Source organism: Phyllostomus hastatus, unplaced genomic scaffold (assembly GCF_019186645.2).
Source record: "Phyllostomus hastatus isolate PE091 unplaced genomic scaffold, TTU_PhHast_1.1 phas_scaffold_21, whole genome shotgun sequence".
Taxonomy (NCBI): domain Eukaryota; kingdom Metazoa; phylum Chordata; class Mammalia; order Chiroptera; family Phyllostomidae; genus Phyllostomus; species Phyllostomus hastatus.
In genome coordinates this window covers 43,165,814-43,181,589 of record NW_025334017.1, presented here as the reverse complement: position 1 = coordinate 43,181,589, position 15,776 = coordinate 43,165,814, and the positions used below count along the sequence as shown (strand labels likewise).

The 15,776-nt window shown below is 53.7% G+C and overlaps 1 protein-coding gene across 5 annotated transcripts in view; it reads left to right on the top strand.

The window, feature by feature from the left end:
- Positions 1-835: 835 nt before the first annotated feature.
- ASAP1 (ArfGAP with SH3 domain, ankyrin repeat and PH domain 1) overlaps positions 836-15,776 on the top strand; it is a 271,886-nt gene continuing 256,945 nt past the window's right edge. For 2 of the 5 annotated variants that reach the window (XM_045861006.1, XM_045861004.1), the window contains exon 1: positions 836-1,148. In XM_045861006.1, the coding sequence (XP_045716962.1) occupies positions 901-1,148 (248 nt within the window). In that variant the 5' untranslated portion in view covers positions 836-900. The remainder of the gene's footprint in view (positions 1,149-15,776) is intronic. The other 3 variants (XM_045861007.1, XM_045861005.1, XM_045861008.1) reach the window with 2 other exon arrangements.

The window sequence follows — 15,776 nt, the reverse complement described above, 5'->3', positions numbered from 1 at the left end:
TGTGAGCAGCCCCAGAGGTGCACAGCACACACCCTGCAGGTTCAAACCCTCCTCGCTGAGGTCTCCGACAGAATAAGACAACGATGGCTATCCTTTATGTGAGCATTCGCAATGTGTCAGTCAGTCCCCGTCTAAACATTGGGTTTCCAAATCAAACCTGAGGGGGCATCACTGCCTCATTTCACATTCAAGGATAGGGAGGCTCAGAGAAGTTCAGCGACTTACCTAAGGTAACACAGCTGGCAAAAAGGCAAAGCCAAATTCCAACCCGGGTCCCGGTCCGAGGTCCGTACTATTATTGTTGTATTGTTACTCTACTGTCCTGACTCTTAACGTTTCTGCCCCTTGACACTGGGCAACATTTGAGGAAACGAGCAGAGCGGAGGCACTGAAAGGGGGCAGCCAGATAAAAGTCATTTCTTTCATGGAAAACAGGGGAAGGAGCTTGGAGATTCCAAGTTCGTCCTCTGTAGGATGGGAAGAGAGAGAGAGGCCAAGGCGCGTTTCTGCAGTCGGGGGCCTTAGAAAGGCATCTTCCAAGGCCAAGGTTTCATGCAGACAAATCCCATCGCTTCCACCCCTGCGCAAGGAGGAGACAGCCTTGAGGGGGAGTGGGGAGGAGCAGCAAGACTCCCAACCCTAGGCGGGCTCGCTCACCGGAATCTGTGGCGCCCGCCTCCGGGTGTCGGAGACCCCGCCCGTCCCCCGCCTGCGTGCTGGCGGGCCAAGGGTTAAACGAGGCGGGAGCCCCCGGCGCGGCGCGGCGGCGGCCGGACGGGAATGCTTAGTCAGGATCCCGATTTCCTGTCGAAGTGTTTGGATTTCCTGAAACCCGCGCCCTCGCCGCGGAGCGGGATCGTCCGAGCCGCGCGCGTCGCTAGGGCCTCCTCCCCCCGGCACATGGTCGCCCGCCCCTTCCTGCGCCGCGCTCGCCGCCCGTGCCTCGCCTGGCCGCCGCCGCTGCGGGCGGGCACTCCGCGTTCGGGCAGCCCGGCCCGCGCCCCCCGCTGCTCCCGCTGCTCCCCGCCGCACCCTGCGTTCAGCTCCGAGAGCCGCGATCGCTCGGCCGAGGGGGCCGGGACGCGGGCGTCTGCGGAGCCGTCGCCGAGCCCGCGATGGAATAATGCCCAGCGGCTCGCCTGGTCCCGGTGAGTTGCAGGTCTCCCGGTCGTGCACGGCTGGGTCGTCCTGGGCTGTCGGCACCCCTGGCCCGGACCCTGCGTGGAGAGGCGCTGGGACAGTGCTCTGGGTGCACTCCAGGCTGTATTCCCAGTGGGGTGTCCCTTTCCGCGGGGAGGGTTCCGGCCCGCCCTGAGCTCTGCAGGGCCTAGGGGGTCTGATCCCCAGAGGAGGCGCCCAGGTGGGGCGTGTGGGGCCCTGTTGCGGCACGTCCTCCAGAGAGGGCCCGGGACAGCGCGCCTGGTGGCGGGGCCCCGCTGATGGGGCGCCTTCTCGGCGCGGAGCGCGGGCGCTGGCATTGTCTCCCTGGCGCGGCGGAAGAAAGTTCCCCGCCGTTCCTGGAAGGGTTGGCCCGGCCTCTCGGGTCCCCGGATCCCCGGCCCTGCCTGGACGCAGTGCTGCCTGGCAGGCCCCAGGACGCTTGCTTAAAGCAAATGAATCAAAGGGGAAAAAAGATTCCCACTTGGGGCTTGTTGTTCGCTATCGGGAAGACTGGGAAGTGGGTTGTGATTTAACACTTACACCATTTGGGGACCTGCTGCATTTTCTGAGAGCGACTTGAAGTTTGAAAGAAAAAAAGAAACTCACTGGCGTCTGGCATTCTGCGGTTTCAGACATCCCGAGAGTTCTCGGACATTCCTAAAGCGGTTTCCTTTAATAATTTATTTTTCCACTGGGCAGGGGGATGCAGAGCCAAGTGCAGATTGTCGTTAACGTGACCTCAGCTTCACCTGCCCTAATCAGAAAGAACAAGAACTTTCTGCCTCTTTTCCCATAGACCTGCTCAGATGGTCTGGGCATCATTGATTCTGGGCGGACGGCAGGGCTGGGCTGCTGAGTGATGAATGTTTGGGACTGTAAAGCGCAATTCAGTGTCGAGACCGGTTTTATGTCTATTGCCACCCTTAGTTACCTCAAGGCCTCTCCGTGTTGCAAGGGGAGGGTAAGAGTAAAGGAAAAAGATGTAGGTCTTCGGGACACTTCAACAGTGCATCTCAACAGTTGAGAAAGAAAAAAGGACCTTGGAGAACAACTGTTTCAGCCCCTTCTTGCTATACAATCCAGTGAGGCTGGGAGAGGTGCAATGACTTACCCAAGGTCACACGGCTGTCTTCAGACTCCCAGGCTCCTGCTCCTTTCCCTGTGCCAGCTGGTGATCTGTCAGCCACGAAACATTCGGAAATATGTCTTCTTTGCATTGTGACCTTTCTTGCTCAGTGCCGTCTCTTGTCCCGTCTTATCTGTGACCGCTATTTTTGAAGTAGGCCGTTATTTCAAACTGCATGTTTTGAGATAAAGAGTCAATAAATATTTCCTAACCCCTGCTGTTCAGCCACCAAATGGATTTGAAATATAAAATGAGTGGCTTATTATATAGGGCATTACTTTTCTTGCTCCTATTCTTTTGTAAAAAATAGAAACTTGCAGGTCCGAAAAAGGGCAGTGCCTTAGCACATAATGTGCCTTATGATGTTCTCCAGACTTGATTTTCAGCCCCCTGGTATCTCGTGAGCTAAGCAGCCCGTCTATTTTCCTCTGAATGGCTGGTTTTTCATTTTTAGTATGTGATCATGTTAGAGAGAAAGGACTTTTTCGCAAGCTTGCCATTTGGTGAAGGAAACTGCAATTCTCTCCACCTCTCCAGTCCTCACCAGCCACAGTCAGCCAGATCTGCAAAGCCAGGTGGGGCCTCGCGGGCCCCTCAGTAACCCTGTGCATTCGGGTGGGGCCCTTCCCGACCCCTCCGGAGGCCCCCCGCCCAGCTGGCCTCTCCACGCTGCACCCAGGTGGCCGACGTCTGGAGGAAAGAAGTGACTCTGACCAGATCCTGCATCCCATTCTCATCTTCCCCTCCTGTGCTGCTTCCTCCCACTTGCCTCCCACCCACTGTATCTGGCATGGGCTCGAGAAGAAGCCTTTGCTGTGGGATGCGCGAATCATTCCCACATGAGCAGCAGTGACAAGGACAGCTAGCATGGATTGAACCCGTGCTGTCAGCGCGAGACGTGGTACCTCCTAAGAGGCCCCAAGGAGGAGAGGGAACTCCTTTGGGGACCTTGCCCAGAAAGGACACTTCAGATTCCTGTGGACTGGCCGTGCTCTCCTTTGGCCGGTATATATCTGCTGAGTGGCTCCCCCGTGGGAAGTGCAGGTCTGCAAGATGACGACGGCCCTATATTCCAGTCTTCTATTTCCAGCCTCATCTTTCAGTGTTAGCCTCACACTTTCTCTTTTAATTAGTCAATTCCATAAGCCTCTGTTGAACAGCTGCTCCACGCTAAGCACTGTGGGAAATCCCAATGAACCAGATAGACGTGGCCCCACCCTCCACGAGCCGGCATTCCAGGGGAGGAGCTAGGCAAAAATGAAGAAGCTGGTAACTCCTAACGGATGAGAGGTGGTGATTCTTATTATCAAGGAAACACATAAGGGATGGAAATCATGCCCCCAGTGAACTGGGGTGGGGGTAGTCCCAATTTTGCTAGAGAAAGGCTTCTCTGAGACTGAAGAGTTTAGAAGGAACTGGCCAGGCAGACAGGTTGCAGGGGAGTGCATTCCAGGCAGGGGGATCAGAATGTGCAAAGTCCTCTATGCGCAAAAGAGCTTGATATGTTCCTGGGAGTTAGGGAAGTCAGGGCAGAGGGGGTGCGAGATGTAAGGGAGCAACGGAGAGAGTGGTGTAAGGTGAAGTTTTAGAGGGAGACAGGGGCCAGATTACACAGCCGGTTCAAGGCCACGCTGGGCAGGTTTCTCCCACCACTACAAAGGGAAGCGTTGGTGAGTGTGCGCTCAGGAGTGGGATTTGATAGACATTAAGAGTTTCCTGCTTTATGAAGTACTGATCACAGGGGACAAAAAGTTGAAGCAGGGACACCAGTTAGGACACCACTGCGCTAAACCAGAGCCACGATGATAGCCTGGACCAGGGTGGTAGCGGTGGAGGTGGAGAGAAGTCAGAGTCACCTCTTAAACCTGGGAGATAGGACTGATGAGATTTGGGGCTGGATCGAACTGGGGTGGGGCAGGGGGAAGGACTCCAGGATGACTGCTGGGCTCCGGCTCGAGCAGCTGGGTGTCACTCTGGGAGACCCAGAAAACAGGTGGAGGGACACGTCCCTGCAGGGAGTGAGTTTCCATACTGGCCGTGCTAAGCCGAAATGTCCACGAGGCGTCCAGGTGCGGACTGCAGGCAAACACGAGGGCATGGGATTCTGGGCCTCGGAGGAGACTTACGGGCTGGAGACACTAATGCAGGAATTACCAGCCTGCAGCTGAGCCTCCCAAGTGCTTGCCAGCGCACGTCTGCGTCTCATCTATCTTCCGTCCTTCCCCCCCTGCCTGGGCTTTGCTTCCCCTCTTCCAGGCTCACTCCTACTCATCTTTTAAAATATACCTGTCTTTTTTTTTTTTTAATCTTCACCCGAGGACATGTTTAATGATTTGAGAGAGAGAGGAGGGGAGAGAGAAACACCAATGAGAGAAAGAAATATCAGTCATTTACCACTAGTACACACCACGACTGAGGATTGAACCTGCAACCTCGGTATGTGCCCTGACCGGGGATCAAACCCGCAACCTATCGGTGTACAGGACAACGCTCCAACCCACTGAGCTACCTGGCCAGAGCCGTACCTGTGTCTGTATCCTCTTGAAGGTGCCTCTAGTTTCCTCCTGCACTCTCAGGTCCCTGTGTGTGCCTTCATCTTAGTGGGCTGTTCAAGCTACCTTTTCATTCTTACTGTCTTCTTGCCTCCGATGAAAAACTTGGTGACACACTTAGAAAAGCTCTGCTGCGTGGTGAGTGCTCCACAGGTGTGAGCTGCAATTATTATTATTATTATTATCGCCATTGCCGAAGGGAGGGTTAGGCATATAGTAAACATTACATTAGCATAAGTATAATGATACATGGCGTATCCGTTTCTTCTTGCTGCTGTAATAAATTGCCATCAACTTAGGGGCTAGACCAACACAAACTGATTCTCTCCCAGGGCTGGGGGTCAGAGGTCTGAAATGGGTCTCCTGGGGCTACAGTCAAGGTGTTAGCAGGACTCTGTTCCTTCGGGGGGCTCCAGGGGAGACCCTGTTCCCTTGCCTTTTGTAGCTGCTAGAGGCCTCCTGCATTCCTGGGCGCACAGTCCCCTCCTGCCTTTTCCAAAGCCGCTGACGTCGGCCTCCGTCCCCCTGCTGCCATCTTTCTGTTCCCCTTTTCGTTACATCGGACCACCTGTGTAATCTCCAATGATCTCCCTCTTCTACAGTCACCTGATTAGCAGCCGTACTTCCGTCTTCTGCCTTCATCCCCCACGGCTGTGGAGCCTCACACGCGCATAGTTCCTGGGATTCAGGACGGGGACCTCTTCGGGGGCTCCTAAGGGAAGGTGTTATGGGAGCCCTGGGAGAGGAGGCCAGGGCAGTCTCAGCAACGGGAGTGACACATGCGTAGGGGTCGACCTCCACCTGTATCCTAATGGTCTCCCTAAATTCACTCCTGCATTGAGGTGGATTCATTCCTACATTGCAGCCCTTCTCCATGCTGGGTCCAGGAGAGGAGTCGGCGTGGAGGATTCATTTCAGTGCACGCTTCAGGCTGCAGGCCTGACACTAACTCTTCTCACCCCGACTTGTGAGAACATGAAGTTCCCCAGCCCATGAAAGCCCTCTCCCAGCCCACCTACCCGGTACCCACTCCCAGGACCGAGTGGGAAGCGTGATGAGTTGGTACTCTCTTTACAAATCTGTGTGGTTCGTTTCCTGCGCGTCATGAATGCCAGCACCTGTGCCTTTTGTGCAGCCAAAACCTCGGTTCCAGAGCCGCAGCTAGCGTCCTCAACCGCAGCCAGCCCTGTTCCCGGAGCCAGAGAGATCAGGAAAGAGTGTGTGGTTCCATCAGGACGCATCCATCCTGACCCCGGGAGGGGAAGTCACTCGAGGGCCCGGCCTCGTGGTGTGTGGCAGGTGACCCTGTCTTGTGCGAGTCAGGGAAACACCTCGATGTGTGTGTAGTAGCCATGGAGCTGCGAGGGCGTAAATACGACCAGATTGTTAACATCCTCTCAGTTATTCAAAGAGGGGTTCCTGTCTCAGATACTCCCCTGAGACCTGTAGCACTTTGGAGAGCCACGTGACTCCCTGTTGGCCACCAGCGAGCTGGGTTGCAAAGAGACCGAGGTCCCTTGATGCTGAGGTCCCCCTGCCAGCCCCTTCCGTCCCCATCCCTTGGAAATGTCACGAACTAGCTTGTCTTGTAATATTTTTGGCGTTTCCTCTTCCTCTCCTGCTCTAAGGCAGGAAATGAGAAAGTGCACAGTTTGAAAAACACAGAAGTTAGCAAGCGGTGCGTTTCCACTGGAGGCATCTCGGTGGGCGTCCAGTGATACTCGGGACAAAGAAGAACACCCATCTGCACTTCCCCCAGATGTGACTGGGAGTTCTGGGGACCAAGTGGGTGCAGGGCACCCGTGGGCAGAAACAGGAAGGAGAGAGTCATGGCTTCCACAGAACAGATTGCATCTATTTCCCTCTTCAGGGCTAATTATGAGCCTCCCATCAAGGATGCTGCCTTTATAATACCCTCTCTGCACGAAGCGATCCTGGGTGCCTGTTTCATTGTAGTTTTGTATCTAAATAATTATCCTTTGGCGTAGGAGTGCAGACGTGATCTAGTAGAAGGCCGTGATCGATGCAACTTGCCCTCCAGTGGTTTGGAAAAAATGATACACTCTATAAATAAATATGTGAGTGAGAATAGAAAAATAAGGCAAGTGGAGTAAAATCTGAATAATAATAGGTGAACTTGGCCTGTTGGGGTTCTTGGCACTATTCCTGTTCTCAAAATTATTTCCAAATAAAAAGATTTTTGCAAATTCAAACAAAATGCTCAACACCTCGTCTGTAATTGTGACAGAGTGGTGGAGTGGAGTGGCCAGTGCACAAGAAACCTGAAGACTCTGAGGTCTCTCCCAGACCCCGCCCTTCCTCCTGCTCCTGCACGCTCCGCACTGAGCAGAGAGCACGTGGGAATCCCGCACCAGGATCCCGCTCTTGTCTGGAGATGTGTCTGCTCTGAGACTCGCCTTGCCTGCAGACTGAGCATCTTTTAAAGGGAGCTCGAGGGGGCAGAGGCTCTGTGTCATTTCCTCCTGTCCCCTCGTTCCCGTCACATGGCACAAGGGAATGACGGGCACTGGCCAAATGCATTGGCTTCTTTGCTCAGCTGTGCTGCCACATTTGTTGGATTTTCTCATCATTGAGTTTGTAATGATTCTCTGTTTCTCATACTTGTAGAAATTCTCTCTGGTTCTCGTTCAAATCATCCTGACCTTTAATCCTCGGGTCGAATTCTTTCCCTGGAGTTTCTCATTCTTATTTCATATCTTTATTTTACACAGGCTGACTTCGTCTTTCGGATTGCTCTGTTTTGTCTGTTCTCTCATTTTCTGCATCTTCTGGTCTTGGGGCCCGGTGGTTGGAACCCCCGGAGACACTCGCCTGTCCTGGACAGAACAGGTTTTTGCGGTAACTTCTGGGCCCCAGACTTTTCACGCCACACTGTTGGCGTATGTTTGGGCCGCACACCCGTATGGCGGGCTTTAAGTTTGCATGGGAGCTTTTCCTTCCCCCACCCAGACCCCGAGGCAGGCAAAACTTTCTTGCCATTTCTCTGCCCTGACGGGAGAAAGGCAGGCCTAGTTCAGGTCCTTTCTCTGACGAGGCTGGGATCCCTCTGGGGTCCCGACTTGGTGGAGAGGTCTCAGCGCTCCTGTCCTTCTGGCAGACACCGACTGGAAACCAGCCAGAGTAATACGTTCAGCCTGCCTTTCCAGACTAGGAAGAGAAAGGCCATTTACACAAATGACAAAATTGCCATTTTGAGGAAAGAAAATCAGAATCCTTACCAGAATGGCAGCAATAAAAAGACTTGATTCCCATCGGCAAGCATTCCCACCGAGCACCTCCCGTGTGCGCACCCTGCAGAAGGGGGCGGGGGTGGGAGGTGAGGGGGTGTCCGCAGCAAGTTGGAGCCCGGCCCTAAGTGATTTGTTCACACTTGTAACCCCCAGCACGGAGAGGACGGATGTTCAGGGAGAAAGGGCAGAAGGAAGAAGGAGAGGACATTTTTGTGGTTGAAGAAGACACATACTGAGGCAGAAGACGGAATAAGATCATGAGAATCAGCACTGAACTGAGACTCAGAGGCCCTGAGGTCCCGTGCAGGACTTGGCACTGCCTAGTTATGTGACCTTTACTGGCAGCCACTCGGCCTCTCGGAGCCTCACTTCCTCACTTGCATAGAGGGGGTGGGCGCTCCTACGCGACTCCCCTCCCCCCGGGTCACAGTGAGATCATGCACGTGGGAGGGTTGGGGCTCTTCCTCATCTTCGGGGGGGCCCCGAAGATCGGCCTTTGCTACGGAGAGTCCCTTCTCCTCGCCTCATGACCACGTGGGCGCTGGGTTTCTGGGGAGGGCTGCAGTGTCGCCGGCCCTCAAAGCTCATTCTAACTGAAGGGCTGTCTTTGGTGTGTGGTCAATGGTCAACAGCTGGGCTCTGGGGAGCTTTGCTTGCTCCTGCGTCCTGTGACGCTCTCCCTTTTAGAAGTACCCGCTCCCGGTACTCCATCAATGAGGGCTGAGCTGCAGCGGGCGGCCATTGTGGGATGGCATTCGGGCATGGCGCTGCCTCGCCGACCTTTGGCCTTCTGTCCCCTGCGGCTGCTCCTCTGGACGGTGGAACTCGTGGTCCCTCTGTGGGCTGTCCTCTGGCCAGGCCACTTTTTCCTGAGCTGATTTGGTGGGTGGAGGGCCGAAAGCCCTGGTCAAGATGCAATGGGATAATCGTCGACTTTGGAATCAGTAAAGATAGCTAATATTTATTGTGTATTAATACACGTCAAACAATATTCTAAGCAGTTTTTGTATTTGAACTCATTCAGTCCTCGTCATAACCCTATGAAATAGACATTGTCTTCATCCTTGTTTTATCCATGGGGAAATTGAGATACGCAGAAGCTAACTAACTTCCCCAAGGTCACATAGCGCATAGGGAGCAAGAGTTGAAGGAAGGTGATCCGTGTGCAGTGCCCACGTCCTTGGCCATGATGCATCATTGCCTCCAAAGACTTGAACTTGATTGAATTCCATGCCCTCCTACCTCATGTGGTCACGGGAAGAGTCTGCCCTTCACCTTCCCCTGAGCCTCCTGAGCTTCAGTCTCCTCTTCTGTCAGTTTTGTGCAAGCGTGCAGGTTTTCTAAAAAGGTGTCAAGTAAAGCAATATATTCAGTAAGTGGTTGAGTGCCAGGCCCATATTTGGTACCGAGCAAAAGTGAATGGGTTCCAGGCGGATAAGAGTTCTCGTCTGCATGATCAACAGGGAGAGGAAGCATGAAAGCACTAACTCAGCTTCGAGGGTCTTCACACCACAGACTCTTCCTGCAGACCCTCTCCTGGGCCAGGCACCCAGGACACAAAGATGAAAAATGCGTGGGGTCCACGCACTAAGATTTCTTACAGTTGATTAGAGGAGAAAGATGTGTAACTGCTCACTATTTTGGACCGATGGCCACATCATAGGAAAGTTACAAAAGCATAGCCGTGAGTGTACAGGGAAGGGAGACAGTGGTCCCACGGGGGTGGTCAGAGAAAGTTTGGGGGAAAGAGGCACCGTCGGAGCTGACTCTTCCCGGAGCTGGGGAAGCAGGGCCTCAGTAAGTGGACAGAGCAGGAAAGGGTTGTCAAGGCTCAGAGTATCTGCATCGAAGTCTTTGTGGTCGGAATGTGCAGATTATAAGTTTGGAGGTCTAAGGAAAACATTTGTCCAAGGGGAAAGGTAAAACTCTGAGTTCAAATGAAGTGGCATTTGGGGTTTCTCTTTGGAATGCAGTCCTCCTTGCTATTTCCTACCCCCCCCACCCCCCACTGTTCCAGAACTTCTGATGTACAAGAGTGAACTGCGTGTGGTATTGTTTACAGGTCTTTCCGTAATAACCATTAGCGATTTCCTCTCCTAGGACAGTTTCTTCCTCAGACCTAAAATAGACTGCCAGAAGGGTGGGGATGTGGGATCTCTGCCTGCTCCCCTCTCTTGAGCGGTGCACTTTGGAAGTGAGTGGGTGAGAAGGTGTGGGTGGACGCTGTTGGTGGCTGATCAAACCCCCCCGCCCCTTCCCCTTCTTCCTTGCTGACAGAACCCTGATCTTCAGAAGTCCAGTCCCGGTCCCATGGGTGAATCACTGTTGTCCTGTCCCCCTTGATGGTGACTACTTGAGACACAGGTGTCTCTTCTCTTAGGGACATAGTAGGGTTGGCACGTGATGCCAGGCACTGTTGCAGCCATCTTGGGACCATGAGGGGCCTTGCCTTGGGAGGACGTGTTGAGTGTGTCAGAGCAGAAAGATGGAAGGAATGAGACATGGAACACTCTACCTTTAGACTGTTTTGAGCTGAGTTTTCTGTTACTTGTAGCCCAAGAACATCTTAACGAATATACAGTGGGATGGCCACGCCACATGATACCCAGATGATTCTAGGTCCCCTGCACCCTTCACCTTTCCCCACTCCCCCTGCTTCCACCCCTGTGTTTCAAATGAACCACCAAATCGTACACTTTATACTTTTGCAGTCTTGCTATTTTTTCCACTTGAATTGCCCTTTCTGTACCTTCCCCACCTACGAAAAAGTCCAACTTATTCTTTAAAGTATGGCTCTTCTCCGTGAAACCTCTCCTGGTCCTTCCTGTTGCAATTATTTATTTGTTTGTTTGTTTGTTTTTGAGCATCCGTGATGTTTGCTGCCCTCCCCTCCTTCCCTCCCTCCCTCTTCCCGCCTCCCTCCCCTGCCATTCTTTATTAAGTGCCTACTGTGTGCCTGCTCTTGTGTTACACACTGACCCCCTCCGTGATGAGCAGGGGCAGGCACGCACAGCACACCGTGAGCCAGTGTGTCTTGTGAGGTCGTATCGGAACAGGAGGTGTCACAGGGCGCTTATGAAGGGGTGCCTGAGCCCAGCTTGCAAGGCGGGCCGGAAACTTGCTACAGGGCATAATCCTTGAGCCGGATCCTAAATAACGACTAGGAATCAGCCAGAAGAAGAGCAGAGGGAAGGGAGGGGGAGTTCTAGGTGAGTAAAGACGTGGGTGGTAGACGCTTTGTGCTGGGAACCTAGTCACTCAACACGGCTGGACCCCACGGTTGAGCTGGGGTGCTTTGGGGGCAGCAAAGAAGGTGGGAGCCACATCCTGGTTTTAATGTGTGGCCACTGAAGACTAAAAGCAGGGCACTGATATAACACTTGCCCTTGAGAAAGATGGTTCTGCCAACATTGGGCGGAATGGAATGGAGGTGAGAGCGAGGAGAGGAAGCAGGGGCCCCCGTAGGATGGACTTGTGGGGGTCTGGGAGCGAGCGGCCCAGGAGGTGGAAGGGGCAGGTGTCTAGGCAGTAGGACGGCCTTGCCTGGGGACTCGTCGGATGTGGAGCCGCGGAGGACAGGGAGCCATGGATGACCCTGAGCTTTCTGGTTGGTTCATGAGGCTGAGTCATGTCTGTCTCACAAGACTGCCATCTCCTCAGGGTCCTATCCTTCGTGTCTCCGCATCCCCTTGAGGGTTGGGTTCCAGATTCAAGGCAGGCCGGGGTGACGAGGAAGCAAGTCTGTCCCTCCCCTCTTTCCTTTCTCCTCCTCCCACGACTTCGGCTCTTCGGTTCCCATTTACGGGGAACAGAAGTGGAGCTGTGACCGGGTTTTCCTGGTGTCCTCGCTTCCTTAGGTCTGAGCCTTGACAAGAGGGAGGGCTTTCTTAATGCCCGTTGCTCAAGGCTTTTCTTTTTGTCCCTCTCCTGAACCAAACGGATTCTGAACAAGCCATTTTCAGCGTCTCTGATCCAGTCCGTTCTGTGTGGCCCTGCCGCAGGCCAGGCTTTCCTGTGCCCGCCCCCGGGTCATCCAGCCTTCTGCTAATAACTCTGCGCCTTCCCCTGAGTCCGTTCTCCAAGCTGCTGCCGGGGGAATCTCCTTAACGCTTCAGATGAGGGGCACCCCCTGCTCGGCAAACTCAGCCCCCCCTCCAGTGCCTGGGTGGTCAGAGGAGGAAGGAAACAGCCTGGCCCTCCAGCTGCTCAGACCTGGGGCCACCGGGCTCTCAGTCTCCCCGCTGGGTGCCCTTGGGCAAGTCACCTAACCGTGGATTGGAATGAGCGATGCGTGCGTGAAAAGATACATTGAAATGCCTGCCTGCCACACACACACACACACACACACACACACACACACACACACACACACACACAGAGGTTTTCTCTCTCCTCTGCAGTCTTTCTCATCCCGGCGAATCCGCAGAGCCCGCCCCCCAGGAGACCAGATGTGTGCTTCGGGTTTGATGAATGAATCATCCCTTCATTCTCTTCGCTGAGAGTTTGACCATCTTTTTTTTTTTTTTTTTGATGAGTTTAAGGAATTCTTTCAAGTTGTCCTACCAGGACCAGAAGGAGTTGGGGCCCTGATGCGATGGGGGATTCATGTGGAGGAGGGAACGGAAGCCAAGACTGCAGCGCCGCTTCCTGACTCCGTGCCCACGCTCTTGGCGTTGGCCACTCGTGGCTTCCTGGGCAGCCAGGAGCCGGGGCTCCTGGAAGCACCGTCCTGAGAAGGGGGGTGGCCTGCACGCCGCCGGGATCGGCCACCGCAGGTTCAAGCGTTTGCATAAGCAGGGCCGCGTGAATCAGTCTGGGAAGTCTACAGGCGTTTTTTTTTTCCCGAACGAATCTTAATGGACGTAACATATGTATGTGTGGGGTGTTCCCGTCCTGGAACAAGTTGGGAGCTGGTTGGGGTGAGCTGAGTTCAGTGCTGATATTTTAGACTTCTGATCTGAAGGAAGCAACATATGCGATGGGAACTGTGTTGGAGCTGAAATAGAAAATGCGCTGAGGGTAGTCACATCATGAGAAAACACCTTCTGTGATGTAGACGGCTGGGTAAGATTTTGGATCCTGGATTTAGGTGGAGTCCTAGCTTGGCCTTTTCGTGGCTACTTGCTGGCCTTGGGCAAGTTGCAAGCCTCTCGGGGTCTCAGTTTTGCTGGTTGTCAGACAGAGAGGCTGAGACTGCCGTCCCTCGGGGCTGTGGTGAGCACTCTGGCCGGCGGTGCCTGGACAGCAGTGAGGGTGGTGCCTGGCACACGGTGGCCACAGGTGGCAACGGGAGCCGTCCTTATGGCGAGGATCGTTCAAGTTTGAATTGTATCCTCCGTAAGGCTGTGTTGAAGTCCTCCCCCCCACCCAGTGCTTCAGGGTGTAACCTTATTTAAAAATAAAGTCCCTACAGAGGTGGTGAAGTTAAAATAATGTTACTAGGGTGGGCGGCCCTAATCCACATGACTGGTGCCCTTGTAAGAGAGACATTTGGACATAGAGACAGATATGCACAGAGAGAGGGCGATGTGAAGACAGAGAGAGGAGGCGGCCATGTGGCTGGAGTGATGCATCTCCCAGCCAAGGGAGATCGCCAGGGATCGCTGGCACCCACCACCATCTGGGGAGGGGCCCGGGAGGGTCTCCCCAGGGACATCAGAGAGAGCACGGCCCTGCCGACCCCTTGGTTTCAGACTTCCAGCCTCTGCAACTATGTGAGAATACTTCTTTTGTTTTAAGCCAGTCAGTCGTTAGTACTTTCTTATGGCAGCCCGAGCAAACTAAGATGATGATGATGATGGTGGTGGTGGTGATGGTGGTGATGGTGATGATGACAACAATGGTGGAGAAGAATCATCATCATCAACATCTTCCTCATCCACCTCCTCATCTGGCCTAAACACTGAACAGAAAGATGCTGATACACGCTGACTGTGGTGGGCTTGTGGCATTATCTCAGCCGACACTGGTGTGGACACGCCTTCCCGCTGTGTATTCTGGCCGTGCCCCCAGGCGACCCTTGTAGAGAACTTCCTTCGTATTAAACTGGAAGTCGGCGCTCCTGGTGTAACAGAGAGGGACCCTGAGGGAGCAGTCTGCTGCATGACTCTGTGGAGGAGAGGGTCCTAGGGCGGACAGGGGAGGAGGGGCACTTCGGGGTGGAGGGAGAGGCTCGCACAGCACAGGGCAGCAGTGTGTGCCCAGGGTCCGAGGGTGGGGGGCACTGCTGCCCCCCTCAGGATCCCAGTGTCCTCACCTGTAGAATGAAAGGGTTGGCTAATAATACCAAAGTAAAAAGACTCCAACAATTCTACGACAATTGTGGTGTTTTGGGTCCACCTGTATTTATTTAGTATCATTGAGTTAGTCTTTATGCCCCGTCTCTTTAAATATCAGAATGCCGTAAACGAAATAGAAATTGGCATGAATACGGACTATAGTGATTGTTGCAAACAGACCTAATGCTGCACTTTTACACAGACTCCGGTTCTAGATCCGATTTTGCCGACAGCTGTGGCCTGAAGCCACTTGCTCCACCTCTGAGCACTCATCTCTAGGACAAGGGAGCTGAAGCAGTGGACAGGGAGGCCATCTCCAGCTTCATCTTTATTATCCTTGTGGGGAGCAAGGAAAGAAGCAACTCTGAGGAAATGCAGGCTTCCTCCTGCCTGCTGACCCATTTGAGGTCCCGGAATTCACGAGCAACGTCTAGATCTGAGCCCCGGCTCCCTGCCCCCCAGCTCTTTTCCCGACTCCAAGCCTCTCGATGGACAAGGAACCAGGACCTGCCACAACCATGGTTCGTCACCCAGCTCCTTCAACGCTCCTGCGAATCCTTTTCCAGAGGCTGATCTGTGGGAGAGAGTTCTGGGGGCACAGAGGAGGAGGAAGGGCAGAGGCGGCAGGGGAAAGGTCTGGATTTCTAAGGACAGTGGGTGAGTCTGAGCGGAGAGAATTTAGGAGGAGCTGCAGAGAAGCCCAAGACGAGGGAAAAGACAGGAAGAGATGCTGCGTGGACAGAGACGTGGGACGGGGGACAGGAGCCAGGGGGTACCTGGACATCGGGTGCTCGAGATTACCTCCATAAATTACAGTCGGTAAAAACACTGCTTATCATCCGTATTTATGCTGCCTTCTATTGAATGTTTAGTTACGACATTCTTGATAGTGATACCATGAGCTCTGGCAACCACTGGTTCGCTTTCTGTCTCTGTGGATTTAGCTGTTTTGGGTGTTTCCTGTAAGTGGAATCCTACAATGCGTGACCTTCTGTGTCTGGCTCCTTTCATTTCACTTAGCATCGTTTTTTGAGGTTCATCCAGGCTGAAGCAGGTATCAGTGCTTCGTTCTTTTCTGTGGCTGAGTCCTACTCCGTTGTATTCTGTTCATCCATCCGTTGATAGACACGTGGGCTGTTTCCACCCCCTAGCCCTTACAAACAAACAGCGCCGCTGCGAAGAGTCACATATGGGTGTTTGTTTGGAAGCCCTTTCCCAAGCCTTTGGGGTGTATGCCTACGGACAGAGCCAACACATCAGCTGGTAACTCTGTGTTTAACTTTTTGAGGACCTGCCAGACGTCTTCCCAAAGTGGCCGCACCATTTTCCATCGCCCCCCAGCCATGTATGAGGGTTCTGCTTTCTCCACATCCTCACCAACACTTGGTATTCATGTGGGTTTTTTAAG